The sequence below is a fragment of the Caretta caretta genome, chromosome 19 (genome assembly GCF_965140235.1).
Source record: "Caretta caretta isolate rCarCar2 chromosome 19, rCarCar1.hap1, whole genome shotgun sequence".
Taxonomy (NCBI): domain Eukaryota; kingdom Metazoa; phylum Chordata; order Testudines; family Cheloniidae; genus Caretta; species Caretta caretta.
In genome coordinates, this window is record NC_134224.1 from 7,766,523 (window position 1) to 7,784,143 (window position 17,621).

Below are 17,621 nucleotides of genomic sequence, written 5' to 3' on the forward strand. Positions count from 1 at the left end.
CTCCTAAAATCTGATCCCTGCAGTCAGGGGACAATTTCCCACCAAAATCCTGATAATCCCAGAACAACATTGCCCACCCTGCGTACACATTCTGTCATTCCCACTTCTTCAAAAGTCCAAGGGCAAAGCCACTTTCATTCATCTCCCGATTATCATTCCCACACCAAATAGGGGAAAATCCCCTGACTAATTCTGACACCCTTCCCCTTCACTCCACAAAACACACGGGCAAAGTCCTGACATTCACTTTTCCCCTACAAAACCCCACCCAAATCCTGGCAACTCCCTTTAACTTGGCCATTTTTGCCCTCCTTCCAACTGTCAAAGGCCATCCCCACCTCAAATCCTGTCAGTCTACCCCCCATGCCAATTCTGGGGCAAACTCCTACCAATAACCTCCCCCATGCCTCCACTGGGCTAAGGACAACCCACCACACAAGTCCTGACAGTCGTTCCAACCCTCCTGTCAGCCGCATGGCAACAAAATATACCCCCCCATACCAATCCCCCCTTCACTCAAGTTATACCAAAAGCATGTTGCTTCTGCATTGGGAAAGCGGAGCTGAATATTTGTAATGGCACTGAGATAAATTCGTAGCCAGGAGGCGATGCCATCCCGTTCGCCAGTGAAGAGATGGAAATGTTGGAGCCAGAAGATTCCATGGCAGTTGGGGTTGGGCCATTGGAAGGGGCAATTGGGAATGGGTCATAAGGACATGAGTCTGGGTCAATATGGGGTGATTATTTTTAATGGCACTTGAGAGAGATTCTTGTCCTCTCCCCTGCAAACAGTGCAGAGGAGGACTGCGATGAGGGTCGCTCTTCAGTCCATGAAGGGACTGGAATGAAGATGTTCTGTGGTGCTGTGACAATCATTGAACAGAGGGTTACTAGGCAGCTGATGAAACACAGGAGAGGAACAGTGTCATGGGATTGAAACTGAGGTGAAAAAGGAGGAAACCAACTGAGTCAGGAAGAAAGGGGGAGCAGAGAAAGAAAAGCAGCCAGTGAAATGCACCTGAAGACAGGGTGTGCGCCTGACTATTCTATCTCACTGCCCTGGAAGTGCGTGGCTCTTAGCTATGGTTTCGGAGATACCCTCACAGCACTGAGATCAGGAGTGACTGTAGCTGGAATTGTTCCCATAGCAATCTGCCTTCTAGTATTTAGAACATCACTTTTCCTTGAACAAGGGCTAGTTCCTGAAGAAAACGCCAGTTCGCATCATACGTTGCCCTGCAGCAGGACCAATGTGCTTCAACATCTCCCTATGGATGCCAGTTGTCATTCTCCATTCACCAGGTGAGTAAAAGGGTGAGGGTTGAACAGCAATGAATGGAGAAGAAAACTGCTGAAACATGCCCCAACTCCAGACTCACTAGAATCAATGCTCTGGAGATCCATAATTAAGCAGACTCTTTAGTATAAGAGTTAGACACATCAGGGCATTAATGATGTGCAAGTTAAGAGAACCTAACATATCCTTCAGGGTCTTGTTGCGGTTATAATATGGCTTTTCAGTTATACAGCACATTTAATTTTCTTTAATCCTCAATAAAACCAATCGTTGTTTCTATTTATTGGTAAACTATCCTTCCACTATGGTAAATAATTTACAGTGGAAGAGTAAAAGGAATCAATGGATTAATAAAATATCTTGTTTTACAATATTTTTTGGTTGTAACTCCTTTCCAGCCCTCTGGCATTTTCTGCTTCGGAGCTCATGTCCTCCCAACTCAGCAGCCAGATTCCCAACGCCTCACAAGATCATTGGACTCTGGTGGCACCTGGGAGTGGGTAACAAAGCCTGACACAATGTTATTGTCTGTTTCCTTTCCACTTGCCATTATGTTCACTCTGAGGTTTGTACACTGCCCACCTGCCTGCTCTGGATCAGAACACTGTCAACCTGCAATTTCTATTTGAAAAATTTGGCCCAGAGTTTAGTGCTCCTGATTAAACTTTCTTGAAAGAATACAGTTTTAAATGGCCCAGACATCCTCAAAAACTAGGGCTGCAGTGGTCTTGGTACCTTGGAAACCATTCTGAATGCAGCATTTGCTTTAGCTGTTTGAGCATCCAGATCCCTGGGCTTGAGTATATTAAGATTATTCTAGATGCATATTCATTATAACTTTGTGTCCCCTTCCATGAAGTTGGAGTCACATGACTCCCACATGCTGTCTCCTTATACGTGAAGGTTAGATCACAAAGTGAATTGACATGGGGGTGGGGGGAGGGCACACAAGATCCATCTTCTGCTTTCTGTGCCCAAAACAGTTGGTGAGTCAAATGGATCCTACTGCTCTCATAGACTCATAGACTATCAGAGTTGGAAGGGACCTCAGAAGATCATCTGGCTGATTCCAGATGCTTCCGGGCTCCCTCTGACTGTGGGGCCTGGATCCCAGAGAGCTTTCTCTATCTGCACTCTTCAGGCCTTCAGAGGTGGCTGGAGCAAAGGTTTCTGATTATGTTCTCTTAATATTCCTTATTCTCCGAGTATGCTCCTAGTGATGGCAGGTCAGTGCAAGACCCTTTGCCCTGTGGTCTTCCAAGGTCATTTATTTGTCATGATTCTGAAAAGTAATTCATTATGTACAGGTTTCAGAGTAGCAGCCGGGTTAGTCTGTATTCGCAAAAAGAAAAGGAGGACTTGTGGCACCTTAGAGACTAACCAATTTATTGAAGTGAGCTGTAGCTCACGAAAGCTCATGCTCAAATAAATTGGTTAGTCTCTGAGGTGCCACAAACCCTCCTTTTCATTAAGTACTGGCACTGTACACTATGGTAAGAGGTAGGCTATTTTTTTAATATGAATTTTCAGTTGGATGCTGGAAGGTCACATTTCATCAGTGGTAGCCATAGACTCTATGTCTTATTGTATCCTCTGAGCCTGAGTCAGGATTTCACATTAACTTTTTGGCTTTACCATTAGGGGGCAGACCTGAATCATATTAAAAGCAGAAGTGCTTCCTCCTGCATTTGACTGGAAGAAGGGTCAGGAGATGGGGACGATCATTTCATCCATTTAAAATGGGAGAACATAGGTGGGCAAAATTATTCACGCACGGAAACTTTGGCAAATAAATGTAGTTACTCCTTACAATCAGAGCTAGGATTGCTAGCCCTCCAGGATTGTCCTGGAGTCTCCAGGAATTAAAGATGAATCTATAATTAAAGATTACGTCATGTGATGAAACCTCCAACCAAAACTGGCAACCCTAATCAGAGCATCTGCAATATAACGAATGTCTCCTTTTGCCCAGTCTTGAGGAAGAGCTCTGTGTAGCTCAAAAGCTTGGCTCTCTCACCAACAGAAGTTGGTCCAATAAAAGATATTGTCTCATTCACCTTGTCTCTTGTCTGTTATATGTAACCTATCATTTAAATCAGCTTCTGTACCAGATGACTGGAGGATAGCTAATGTGACACCAATATTTTAAAAATGCTCCAGAGGCTATCCAATTACAGGCCAGTAAGCCTAACTTCAGTTCCGGGCAAATTGGTTGAAACTACAGCAAAGAACAGATACATAGATGAACATGATTTGTTGGGGAAGAGTCAACATGGTTTTTGTAAAGGGAAATCATGCCTCACCAATCTACTAGAACTCCTTGAGGGGGTCAACAAACATGTGGACAAGGGTGATCCAGTGGATATAGTGTACGTAGATTTTCTGAAAGCCTTTGACAAGATCCCTCACCAAAGGCTCTCAAGCAAAGTAAGCTGTCATGGGTTAAGAGGGAAGGTCCTCTCATGGATCAGTAACTGAGTAAAAGATAGAAGACAAGGTGTAGGAATAAATAGTCAGTTTTCACAATGGAGAGAGATAAATAGTGGGGTTCTCCAAGAATCTGTACTGGGACCTGTGCTGTTCATCATATTCATAAATGATCTGGAAAAGTGAGGTGGCAAAACTCAACTATTTTCAGTAATTTGGAATCATCTTCAAGTCCAAAGCTGACTGAAGAGTTGCAAAGGGATCTCATGTGACATCTCCAGCAAAACAGACTGTGACACAACAGCACATTTCACAACCATGACATGGGTTTGGAAGACTTTATTTGACACCTTTTGCTGGATGTCTGACAGCTCACAATGTTAACAGCTCTGCGCAGTGCAAAGTATGGGCTCTAAGGCACAGACTAGCTCCAGAAACAACCAGTCCACAGGGAACTTCTCCGAACTGGAATATTGCATTCCTGATTGACTCTGCCACCTCAGGAAATGAGTGAGGACAAGTACCGGGGGCCTGGGGCATTTATGTGTATTGAGAGCAATCAGGAGGGACTCACTTTCAAAACAAGTCTGTCTGACCCATATACATTTAACATACGTATGTCAGATACACAGCTGTATCAATGCCACTGCTGAGCCACCAGTTCAATACACAACTGGCCACTTGCTTGACGTCTGGGATGGGGAGGGTCTGTTACATAAAAAGACACTACTCACTGTTCCCCCTTTGTTCCTTTCTCTGCTTTGCCCTTCCTGGCATGGCACCACTGACTCAGGCAAGGGTCACGTTGATGCAATTAGAGGGTATTCAACTGGACCAATGCCAGCTTCTGCATAAATCCAAGAAAATAAAAACACAGGTTCAGGGAAGAGGGGTCTTGCGTTGGTTTAAGTGGAGGTATACTGCCTTCTTATATGTTATATAAAATAATAATGCCAAGAGAAGTGCACCGGGGCAATAGACAGCCTGTGGCTAGGGTGGCCAGATGTCTTGGTTGGGAGGAACTGTTCTAGTCTCCCAACCCCTTCTGTGGAAACAGGCCCTGGTTCTCATAGACTCCATGGCCATCTGATCACCAGATCACACCAACTGCCCTTCCTATGCTTCTGTTTTATATAAACAGCATTTCCTACACCCATTCGGGCAACTGCTGAGCACTCTCTTACTACTGCCGCTTCTCAGCTGATTGCAGAAGGAACCAAATAATAATCATCATCCTTGGCATTTATATCGGATCACACAGAGAGAAGACAAAGGCAGAGAAAGCTTTCAAGAGACAGAGGACATTCTAGGGGCTGGTCAAAAGCCCATGAAGTCAGTGGAAAGACTGCCATTGACTTCAGTGGGTTTGGGATCAAGTCCATGCAGAGAACATGGCGATAAAGAAAAAGGGTAGAGGTGGGCCTGGCGGAACAGGCTAGAAAATTTAATTAAGGATCTGGAAGTTGGTGAAAACAAAGGAGGAGCCTGGGGTAAAGGATGCTTTCTTCCACTCTTCCCTTTATGGTAATGTATTTTCATATGGGGAGGGAGGATTGATGGCTGAAGAGGGGAAGAGAGAAGGAAGGGTATCCTTTTCCCTCGTAGTTCAGCTCCCAAGTCCTCCCCTCCATGACAGGTGTCACTTTGGAAACCTGCTCCCTTACTCTGTAATGCTTCACTGGATGAGCAAGGTCTGTCTCTCTCACAGACATCTGAATTATCTACATAGGGAATCCCAAACAGCAGCTGGCAAAGGCATTTTGCACAGTAATGTCTGATACTCCCTCCTGAAAACATTCTGATAACTGCATTGATCTAAGCACAGGATCAGGCAAATGTTTCCGTAAATCAAGTTCGCTAGTGACACTTGGGAAGGCCCTGGTTTTAGGTGAAAGCCGAGCCACGGGAAATGAAAATGTGGACTGCACATAGTATTGAGGTCTTAAGTACAGGAAGTCCTGTGCTGGGATAATTCTTTGCAGCAGGAATGCGTACTGGGTATCACAGGGTGTCAGTTCAGAGGGAGATGGGGAACTGTTACGTTTTCAGCCAAGTCGTCCCTCAGGGTTCTGTGGTTTTGAATCAGCTTGTTACGCATAATGTCAAGCTCTCCATTTTTAGAGATCAACAGAATGGGGCTGGCCAACGGAGAGGAACCTCCCAAGTCTCCTGACTGTTTACGGCAATCCTGATGGGGGTTGGGTTCAGTTATCAAAGGACAGTTTGTGTGCGTGTGGTAGATTGTCTCTATTACTCGCCGACATGTCTCACCTCACTTAGATCGTGTCAAACAACATGCTGAAGCTAGGAGGAAGTCAATGTTTGAAAGTCAAGGTGCAGGAGGGAATATCTTTTATTGGACCAACTTCTGTTGGTGAGAGAGACAAGCTTTCGAGCTGACACAGAATTCTTCTTCAGGGCTGGCCTGAGGAAGAGCTCTGTATAAGATGGAAAGCTTGTCTTGGTCACCAACAGAAGTTGGTCCAATAAAAGATATTCCCTCCCCCATCTTGTCTTGCTAACATTCTGGGACCTTCATGGCTAAAACACCACTGCATACAAGTGTTAGAAAGTGTCACTGCTTGGGAGCTCTGTGTCTCCAGCAAAGTCAAATCAGTGCCAAGGCTGGTGTACATTTTTCAGACTGCAACAGTCAGCTCTACCAGGGCCTGGGCTGGGGAAGGGAAAGGTCTGAATTAGGATCTGTGTATAAACCTCACCCATAACCTTTAGCGGAGCTGTACACAGACAAATACATTCAGTTCAATAAAAAATCTGCAAACCTGAAATGGAAAAGAGGGAGACAGTGTGATGGGGAGGGAGGGAAGATGACGTGAGGAATAAGAAGGGATGGCAAGGTGAGGAGAGGATCCTTTATTTCTGCAAAGCAGGAAAGAAGCTGTTCATCGAAGCATGCTTTCTGAGCAGTGGCTGCTGACGATTTTTGTCTCCATTAGGATTTTGTCAGGGAGGGATCAGAAAGCCCCAATTTCAGTAGCCCAGGAGCGGCAGAGTCTGGAAGTTCCACCTCTGGTCCCTGGCCCCTGGGGAGAATCATTCAAAGCAGGAGGAGCTGTGTAAGAAGCAGGTGGTATGGGAACTCCAGGAGAGGTGGAGGAGAGCAGGAACGTTGCAATCTGGCTGCTCCTAGAGGTGGCATCTCTCAGGGCACCACTTGCTGATGGCACACTGGACATGGCACATGGGGTTGTTGATGTCACTGTGGGTCTAGCCCTCCGGGACGAAGAGGCCATCCTATTGGACATGAAGTTTCGGCGGGCTGGCATGATGGCATTAGGAATTCGGCGAACGGGAGCCCTTCTCATGGTGGTACTTGGATAAGCCAGGGGGGAAGCAGTCAAGACAGCTAGACCCGGGACAACCTCCCTCCTGGGTATTAGTACTTGATTGGCGGGGGCTGTGGAATTGTGGAGGAATGACCAGGGCCACATCTGAAAGGGCAGAAGGGAAGTGGCCATAGGCGAAGGCTCCATTTCAGCAACATAATTATTCAGGTGGGAGAGGAGTCGTAGCCGGATAGGATCAGCACCGTTTTGTTCCTCAAGGATACCAAGGTATCTGACAACTTCAGTGAGGCATTCACGGAAGCCGATACTCCTGTAATCCACAGCCAGGGCTCGGGCATCTAAGAACCCTGGGAGAAAAAGACATATATAGCAGCATGTCCACCAAGAGCACAGACAACTGATTTCACTACAAATTTTAACGTAATTGCGCATTTAACCTGAGGAATTTGCCGCCCCATGATATTATTGAAGCAAATAGCCGGGTGAGCTTGAAAAAAGAATTTGATATTTACAGGAATAAGACTAGCATCTGCAGTTACTCTAGCTAGGATAAAATGATCAGGGCCATCAATGTTCTTGGTTCAGGGCATAAACTGATCACCAGCCGGGATCAGGAAGTAATTTCCTTTGAATTCTGTCACTGGCTGCTACTGGAGGCAATATTCTGGACTAGCTGGGTCTCTTCTGGTATGGCCATTCCTAGACCAGCAGGTTGTGTGGTGTCTACTTCGCAATGGACAGCTTAATGGCCCCTCCCTGCATTTAGAGACAACTGTTTGACTCTGTTACTCATATTTTATTTAAACAGATGTCCAACTGGAGGATACGAGACAGTCTGAGACCCAAGACTATTGGCTCTAGAGGGCCCAAAGCCTTGGATTGTGGAGACCATCAATGAGGCACAATAAAACTACCAATTGTTCCTTCAGTCTCTTTCCTTCTTGGGCTTCCCGAGAGGATGGGCAATAAACCAGAGAGCGCAACCAGCATGGACAAAATACTGCACCACTTCACATTTTGGGGACCCTGTTGACACCATGTTTCAGCCTTGTAGCATAGTCAAGCTGAGTATTTAAACAATGTTTCCTAGACCATGATGTAACTCTGCTAAAGTCCACAGTCTAGTCCCATCTACCCAGCGAGACAGAACTGTGTTTTAATCGAGTCAGAGGTTTACTGTGTTGAAACTGAGATCCCCGCCAGAGTCACTGGGCAAGCGGAGAATGGGAACTTTGCTCTTGCGGACGACGTGTATCCCCTTGTGTGTTACAAACTGTTAGATGGGGGGGTGGAAAAAGGCATGTTTCTATGCCGAGTCACTAACCAGACTCCAGGCAGTGCCAGGAAATGTATCCCAATGGGATGTGGAGGAGGCAGACTTTGGTTTGGAAGCCAGATCCATTTGCAAGCATGACTAAGTGTGTAGCCTTGCCCGGGTCTGTGTGCATAGCTGTCGCTGTTCTGGGAGTTGGCTGCCTTTTCTGTGGTTACACGGGACACACCATATGGCACACCTCAGTCTGCCAAGGCCTAACTGTGAGACGCTGACCCATACGCAGGAGAACAAATAGTAGCACCGGAAGTGGAAAGTCTCCCCATGGGAGAGCCGCTTCCTTTCAAAAGCAAACACCAAATAATTTCTATAACCTTCGTGTTAATGATTTCTGGAGTAAACAACGGACAATAAGAATGGGACGCTGCTCTCAGAGTCAAGGGTGAATTTTCCTCCCCTCAAAAGAAATCCTGTCCCCCTGGGGGGGGTCAGTGGGAGTCTTGCCATTGCTTTTAATACAGCCGGGATTTCACCCTCAGTACACACGTTTACAGAAGCGGTTCTCACCTGTTCCTCCAGTGGCATGAAGCATTTTTAAATGGTCCACTGTCATTTGCAGGATCTCTGCCTTCTCCAGCTTGGAGGAGCCCTGTGTATTGAAAGCAGGGAGGGGCAGAGAAAGAAAGACTATCAATCCACTGTTTTAAAATCTAGGATTCCATCTCATTAAGGGAGCCATCAGCAAGGGGACCTGAACTTTCCAGAAATGGGCAGATGAACAGATTCAGGGTTTGGATTCAGACTCATCTCGAATCAAGTGGTAAGGAAAATGGATCTCCCCTCAAAAGATGCTGTGAGGCAAACTGAAAATCTCTGTTTCTGTTCGTCCCTGCTGCAGCTAAATGTCTTTTATTCTCCATAAGGTTTCCTGGAAGATTTATTACCACCCTATTTTACCACCTACTTATCCTCTGGGTGATAATAATTTAGAGTGTTTATGGGGTTTTCAACCCTGAAGGATCCTAACAGGATCTACAGACTGTATTTAACAATTACCCATCAGCGAAATGCAGACACCTCTGGGGTGGAATGCAGCAGTCATTGTGCGCCGTTGACATTACATAACACTTTGGAGCTGGACCAATGAAGAATAACATCTCCAAATGTAGTTGCAGAAGGAATTTAGGTAAACAGAATGGCATTACCCAAGTTACAATCTGAGCACGACTCTTGGGTTTAGCACCCCAACTGGGAAAAGTACCCTGAGAGGTTTGGGGCCTTTAGATAAACAGATGTTAACAGGGGACAAAAAGAAACAACAATCACATATGCCGGACATGTGACTTGGATTTCAGGAGATCTTTTCACAGAGAATGGGCAGGACCTTGTTTTTAGATCTCATCCAGAAGACAGCAGCTGCTTAAGCATTAGGGCAGCATTGGCGACTCAGAGAGAGGAATGCTACCTACTCCATCACCAGCATCTCTTTCTGCAGCACCAGCTGGTGGTCCTCAGATCTCCTACCCAAGCTCTGACCGCTGTCCAACTCAAACCCTGCTCAGCTAATGAGAGCTAATTAAATTAATGCCTAGGGTGAAATGGCTGTAAAAGCAAGATGCCTCCCAACCATTGAACCACAACCCTGATTTGGGCTGCCTGAAGATAATTTACTCTGCTGATATGACCCCTCTCTGAATGTTTGTTCATAAGCACCAGAAGGTCTTTTCTTTAACATAAGAACATAAAAGAATGGCCCTACTGGGCCAAATCAAGGGTCCATCTAGCCCAGTATCCTGTCTTCTGACTCTGGCCAATGCCAGGTGCCCCAGAGGGAGTGAACAGAACAGGTCATCATCAAGTGATCCATCCCCTGTTGCTCATTCCCAGATTCTGGCAGACAGAAGCTAGGGACACCATTGCCTTTCTTAAAACTATAAGCCCCTGGGGGGAAAATGGTCACGTCTAACATTCTTCACGTACCTGCTTCTCAAAGGCAGTGGGGACTAAACGCCGCAGTTCAGACAGGCTGCTGTTAATACGGTCACGGCGCCGTTTCTCAATGATCTACAAAATAATTCCATTCAGAGGAGCGTAGCTGGGCCCCATATCCCATAATCATTTTTAGACTTATACCTCCCATTTCTAGAATGCCTTCCATCTAGGGATCTCAAATTCTTTAACAAGCACTGGTTAATGGAGCCTCATAGCCCTCCATGGGGTACAGATTGTCCCCCATTTTTAATATCTACAATTTTAGATAGGCACTTTTCATTAAATGAAATAAATCAGTGTTACCAATGGAGAAACTGAGGCATGGGGGTGGGGGGAGTTAAATGACTTGCCCAACAACACTTGGGGTGGGATCCCAACCCCTATAGGGTGGATAAAAGGGCCAGAGCAGCATTAACATGCCCGACAAGCCCCAGTTGCCACTGAGGACAATTTCCCCAGTGAAGGCAGGGTGGAGGAAAAGCTGTACCTTCAGAGGACCCCATCACAAGGGACGTGCTAGACACAGGGCAGCATCATGCAGCCCTAGGGAGATTCCAGCCAGTGCAGGGTCCAGAGGGCAGCTCAGGGAGGATGCTGTGACTTAGGCCACCAAAGCTAAGTTATGCCTGGAGCCTCTCCAGGCCCCAGAAGAGCCCAGCCCCCAGAAGAGCCCATCCCTGGTGTTGTAGAGTTGGAAATAGAAGCCTCTTTCCTATACTGTTCTAACACTGCTTCTCCCTTGGGATATGGAGCTCACCTTCGTTAACAATAGAGATCCATGAGACAGAAGGGTTAAAACGGCCCATTTCTTTGCTGAACTATAGCTTACTCGGTAATGAGCATTAAAAACCTTACAGCATTCACATGTCCTCAATCTGTGCATGCCACTGACGGGCACAATATGGCTGTTAGGTTTTGTAGCATAAATGCTACTCACCCCTCTCCGCTTCTTCCTGGCTTGTATCTGAGATGTGGTGGTGGGAGAAACAGCCCTGGATACTTGGCTGTATAGAAAGAAGAAGAAGAAGAAAAAAAGGGAGTGGGGAGGTGTTTCAGCTGCTGTCTATTTGTTAACCACACACACAGACTTTACACCCACTCACCACATGGGATTTCCCACGTAGAAGGGAGTCTTGAGATTTCTGTACCATTTTAAGCACAGTCTACTTAGAGCTAAGTAAAGCAGGAGGTGGCAAGGGGAGCTGGGCGGGACTTGGGATCTCTCCTCCCTGAAAATGCCCATCAGACTGCAAGAGATTTCTGGCAGGCCGTTCTGCTAAGAGGCATATACTGTCTTTTGGTATCAAAATAGACAGCATCTTCCTGACTTGTTGCAAAAGCAAAGATCTAATCTTTAGAGTCCCTGGTTTTCTCTGTTCTTCCAGATTTCAGATCTCTTTTATAAACCTGCAGCATTTTATACCATCATTGTGATAATGGATCCGAGCACCCACAACTCCCACTGATGTAAGGAGAAGTTAGGGAACTCATGCCTCAGGATCAGGCCTGGTGACAGCATTTATGTGGTTGGTCAGAGCTTTCCTGGATCATGCAATTATTTCCCTGAGAAGAACACTTCTTGCAGCTGCATGTTTGCTTCTCCTGTGACAGACATAAAGTTATCCCGGATTCCCCAGGGCAGTATCTGGTTACACAGCAAACAGCTGAAAGGTAAACTTTTAAACGGAGAAAACCAGTTGCTCCCCATAATTAGAGGGACTGGAGCACCATAGAGATGGAGCTCAGCTGTGAAGGCGGAAGTAGGTGGAAAACGCCTCGTTACATTACTCAGCACAGTGATCACTGCCTGCCAATAGACAGTCCCTGAAGGCGCTGTTGTCCCCAACCAGATGTCACAAGCTGCAGTGTAGAAGCCCCGGAAAAAGAGATCTAGAATGGGAAAAACTAGGGGAGAATGCTCTTCAGACCTTTCATCAGCTGAGACCCAAAGGTGAGACAAAAGACCCAAAGTAATGGTGCAGGAAGCACAATACAAGGGGAGGTCAAATCTTTAATATAAACAACATTTTCATCATCTCACTGTTACAATTCTGCTGTATAATGCAGGAAAATAAATGCAGGATAAGAGCAGCTTTGCATGGGACATAGGTATGTTTGGATTTCAAAGGAAGCATATCCTTTAGAGGGACAGACAGTTAGAAGATGGGGGACTTCACGGATGTGGAACCCATGTGTATGTTTGAGAGAGAAGCTACAAAAGTCCTCTGCTTGACTTATCTCCCATGGTCCTTGGGAGACTTTTCTCTCAACCCCAGCTCCTGAAACTGACCAACTGCTGGACTGTTCCTGCCTCTTGAGACATTTGAAGCAAAGATGATAAAATCTAAACACAGTTTACAACATTCTCCAGTACAGACATCCCAAGGGACCTGAAGAGCAAATAAGAAATATACGTCTGGAAAGGGGTTTGGGTTCACTCCATCAAACCACAATATTTTTCAGTTTGACAGAGCATTTTAATGGCAGAACCTGTTAAATAAATCTCTGTAGGCAGAGTGTGTTCTGCATAACAGGCCAAAACCTAGAATGAGCACGGTCCATTAAAAGTACATTTTGTTAGGCACAAGGTGGGGGGTTTCCAGAAGTTGATTCACTATAATTCTTCTTCCATATGGCAAGAGAGGTGATTAGCAACATTCAAATAACCAAGTCCACATTAGTGAGCCGGGGCAAGAGGGCAACCTTCACATGGTGCGTCTGTTATATGTTATTGATTAACACAATGAATGTCGTCAAAAGGCTACTGGACATGGATTTGTTGATCTCTCAGTACGAGTAACAATGTTTCACATAAATCACACACAATGACAAACTCTTACCTTAAGTACCATCTCATATACCCCATTTTTTGTAGTCTTTCCATGCCTGCTGCGTGTTTTCCCTGTGTCTATGTGTATACTGTGTTTGTGTGTGTGCATGGTGAGAGAGTGGACATGGGAGAGCATTTGCATGTGCTCACAGCAAGGAGTATTTACTCTTATTTGTACTGTTGTATGTGGGATTGTGTGTGTATATATGGTACAGGGATGTGATTTGATGTGCAGTATGGGTGTGTGGTGTATGTGTCCAATAGAACTCACTAACAGTCAGTTTGAATACCCTGAACCTCCATTTGTAGGAAAGTAGAAAGTCCCATTTTGTTTGAATGCATTGCTCTTTGCAAACTGCAGTTCCAGACACTGGACGGATGGATTTGGCTTACTTCAAAAGGGTTTCTTCCATTTGACTGAGGAATTTAAGGCGATTTGGTCTAAGTTTCTGGAGGACTATGACTGATACATTTCTTGTTGTCTGACTTTGTCATTTGTAGTATTGTTCAGCTGGCTATTTAATAAACAAAAATAATCACTTTCAATCTGTACCAACCTTCAGCTCAGGATCTCTGCCGTTTACAAACCCGAGTTAATTATGCTTTGCAATGCCAGCAGCTTATCCCCAAAGTCACACAGCAAATCAGTGGTGGAGTCGGGAATCAAACCCCAAACTCCTGACTTACTGTCCCAAATTACTCCAAGCTCTAGGCAACACTCCCCACTTGGCGGTGTTTCTCTTTGCCTGCTACATTTCTTACACTAGTACATTACTTAGGTTGTAAACTTGTCAGGGCAGGAACTGTTCTTTCGTTACGTGCTGGGTGCTGTACAAACACAATGGGGCCCCTACCCACCACCCACAGTATAATAAATAATATAACAATCATAATGTTATGTTTTACATCTTGCTTTGAAAATACATATTTTCAATTGCAACAGAGATCAACCCTATCTCTATGGTTGTTCCCTGACATAAATGATTGAGACGGTTCCACTACGTACTGTTATGTCCAACAGTGTGTTGTAAGACAGACTGTGGCGTTGTGCTGTATAGATCTGTGATGTGATATATGACATGTGCGTTGGGAGGGTGGATGATATACAGATACACTCCATAGTTGTGTTACCGCTGGATGCATGTGTGCTATGTATTTGTCTAACGCCACTAACGTGTGTTATGTGTTGGGTAAATTGCTCTCTGTTGCCTGTACGGTGCCGTGTAACGCTGAGTGCTAATATCAGCAAGTACTAATGTTCTTTAGGGCCTAATTCTGCGAGAACCTGAGCATATCCTGCTGAGGCACCTAGCAAGAGATGCTCACAGAATGAGGCCATGGGTGATTTCTGTATTCAAGCTATCAAGCAGCGAAGGGTTTATTTCTACGGGTGCACTGGGGGATACTGGGCTGTAGACATGAGTGTTCACATGCAACTGATGCATAAGACAGAGAAGAAAACAAGTTTCAGAGTGCTTTGCACATTCCTCCTCTGTCTGTTTCCACGGGCAGTGCCTGGGCTGCTGGCAAACAGATGACACAGCGTGGGAACACAGTGCTTTGAGGAACAGCAGCAAGGCTCCCTTAACATACAGAACTGCAGTGATCAGGGACCTTGCAAAGAATTAAAATAGCACCGTAGAGGGGGAAATCGCACAGGGCCAGCTCCTTTCCTTTAACCGTCTTCCCAAGCTGCAGAGTGCTCGAGCCTGAGAGGAACCCAGGTGCTGAAACTCAGCTCCCTCAATGGGTAATGTCCATTGCTAACATTATTTGGTTTGTACAATGTAAAAAACTCGTACCGCGGGAAAACCACAATCCCTCCCGCATTCAATAAAGAGCAAATGAACCTTGGCCTAACCGGGCAATGGGTGCATTATGACTCCACGGGCAGAGTGTCTAGTACTGGACAAACTCACTCATCCAAAATTCTTTGGGAGGTTTCAGATAAACAGCGCTGCAGATTATAGATACTGGCCCTTGCATTGGGGGAGCATACATAGCTGTCTCTTGGGGAGCTAGGAGCTCGGGTTAAAAAAGGTGAGATTATTCCTTTCCCTTAGCCATGATGGGAGAGTGGGAAATCAGTTGCATTAGCCTTAGTTTGGCATTTCCTCCAAGGCTGGCAGTTCACTATCCCTTCACTGGGGGCTGGGGTGAGTTTCTGTCCCTTGCTTTCCAGCTGTGAGGTTTATGATGATGATTAACCCTGGTCATTCGCACTTTCCAGCCCCAGAGCATTGCACAAATCATCCTCACACCCTCCCTGGCCATTCTGGGATTAGCCCAAATTTACAGAGGCGGGTCAGCCTGTGGCCCCAAGTGGGTGGCCTGGCTGAGATGGGACTCCCAGTGCTTGGCTCTGGAGCTGCTGGAAGGACCCTGCTGGGCTCTAAACCCACCTCCCTGGTGCATAGGTGCTGGAACTAGGGGGGTGGCAGCCCCCCACCCCCTGGAAGTGGCTTCCATCATCTCCAGGGTTTACAGTTTGGTTCAGGGGCTCTCAGCCCCCCCACTGTGCAAATTGCTCCAGCCCTCCCTGCCCCAGTGCACCCTGACCCCCATGCCAGCCCCCCCCCGCACTGCCCCTCCCATGTGCCCTTACCTGTCCCTCCTTACCTGTATTCCTCCTCTTTGCCCACGTCTATGGTCCCGTCCGACTCCGAGCCCGACCAGCTCTCCTCGCTCAGCCGCTTCATCCTCCGAGACAGCGGCGGGCAAACAGCCTCCCCGCACGTTGGGGTCTATGGGGGAGGGGGGTTGTCCCGCACGTGGGGCGATCGGGGGGTCTATGGGGGGGAGGCTATCCCGCACCCTCCCCGCACGTGGGGCGATCGGGGGGTCTATGGGGGGGAGGCTATCCCGCACCCTCCCCGCACGTGGGGGCGATCGGGGGTCTATGGGGGGGGAATGGCTGTCCCGCACCCGCGGGGGTGGATAGGGTCCGTCGGGGGGGGCGGAAAGGGGAGTTGGGAGCTGTCCCACCCTGGCCGGGCGCTGTGCGATCGGTCCCGTCTCCGCGGCCCTGCTCCCCTTCTGGCTGTAGGAAGGGAAGAGACCCAAGGCCCCCCCCGCGCCGGGCTGGGAAGAGGAAATCGCCCCCGACGCCTACGGGCAGCTCCTCCGCCCGCTCCCGTCCGGCCCCGTCTCGCTCTGCCCGGCACGTCCCTCGCCCCGCAGTGTCGGATCGCTCGGCTGCTCCGGCTTTCCCAGGTTCCCACTCCCCTCCCTGCCCCCGCCTTCCTGTCAAAGGAGCAGCCCGTGTGAACCGGCCCGCCCCCCCCCCCCTTCCCCTCGCCCCCCTGCCCGCCTCGGTGATTGGTCCCCGCCGCGGTTTAAAGGGACCAGTGACCTCACTGGCAACAGAAAACCGTGGGAAAGCGATGGGCCTGATAAAGGCCTGGCTTGTTGCAGGGAAAAATCAACATCCCGCCCCTCACGCACAGCCGTCGGCGGGGCTCCAGCGGGTCCGGAGCCCTGGGATTCAGATGCAAACCAGCTTGGCCTAAGCTCTGGGCGGTTTTCAAAGGGCAGAGGCTGGGCTGGTGCTTTCAGTCCTAATCAGGTCATAAGAACATAAGAAGGGCCAGACGGGGTCAGACCAAAGGTCCAGCGAGCCCAGCCTCCTGTCCTCTGACCGGCCAACGCCAGGTGCCCCAGAGGGAGTGAACAGAACAGGGAATCACCCGGCCATCCCTCATGTCAGGTGCCCAGGACTGGAGCTCCAGCAGACTCTGGGGCTGAGACACTCCAAACCCCATCTAGCTGCAGTTCAGATCCGGTATTCTTCCCAGCCCACTCTCCCTGCCCCACCTCTCTTGGCTTGCAGCTCTTCCTTCGTGACACTGGGGCCCCGATCCTCAGAGGTACGTAGGTTCCTAATTTCCATTGCACTCATTGGGAGTTAAGAGCCTAGCTCCCTACCCTTTGTATTCTCTTGTGAAAAACCACAGGCCCCCATGACAAATGGCTTTTTTCATCTCTTCTTGGCCACCTCACCTGCACTCTGCCCTCTAACCCTGCACACTCTAACCTCTCAAATCCTTGAGCAGCTTCCAAGCAGCTGCTATTAAAGCAAAGAAACCTGCCAACTAATTTCTACCTTCTTTCCTGCAAATGGGGCCTTTCCTCCAGAATTACTCAGCGTACATCTCAGATCAGTGTCACATTCCACAGAGCTGGGTGGGGGATTATTTTCCCCCCTCGTGGAAGTTTTTGATATTTTGGAAATTGTTCCCACCCTGAATTGGGACCTAAAGTCAAAATCTCAAACATTTTTGGCCACTGGGGGAAAAAAAACCAACAGTTTGGGTCAATCAAAATGTTTTGCCTCAATAATTTTGAACTGGTGTGTTTTCAATTTTGACCCCCCCCCCTTTTTAAAACTATATTTTAGCTTAAATTTGAAAACAATAAGCTGTTTCAAACTGGAAAGCCAGACTGCTTCATTCTAAAAATGTCAAAATGAAACATGTCAACAATTTTAAAACTTTT

General features: G+C 47.4%; 1 protein-coding gene across 1 annotated transcript; it reads right to left on the reverse strand.

The window, feature by feature from the left end:
• Nucleotides 1–4,048: 4,048 nt before the first annotated feature.
• Nucleotides 4,049–16,323, reverse strand: HEYL (hes related family bHLH transcription factor with YRPW motif like). Its single transcript, XM_048826013.2, has 5 exons — nt 15,747–16,323; nt 11,235–11,301; nt 10,286–10,369; nt 8,873–8,954; nt 4,049–7,379 (listed from the first exon to the last, which is right to left on the reverse strand). Exons 1-5 carry the CDS (start codon nt 15,824–15,826, stop codon nt 6,700–6,702), a joined length of 993 nt encoding a protein of 330 aa, XP_048681970.2. The 5' UTR covers nt 15,827–16,323; the 3' UTR covers nt 4,049–6,699.
• Nucleotides 16,324–17,621: the final 1,298 nt, after the last annotated feature.

Bases quoted from the DNA above. Each gene is read 5' to 3' on its own strand.
- HEYL (XM_048826013.2), bottom strand. From the start codon at position 15,826: ATGAAGCGGCTGAGCGAGGAGAGCTGGTCGGGCTCGGAGTCGGACGGG. The intron at 11,302-15,746 runs GTAAGGAGGGAC...CTTTCTATACAG, and splicing joins GGCAAAGAGGAGGAATACAG to CCAAGTATCCAGGGCTGTTT. The intron at 8,955-10,285 runs GTACGTGAAGAA...TTCAATACACAG, and splicing joins CCACTGCCTTTGAGAAGCAG to GGCTCCTCCAAGCTGGAGAA.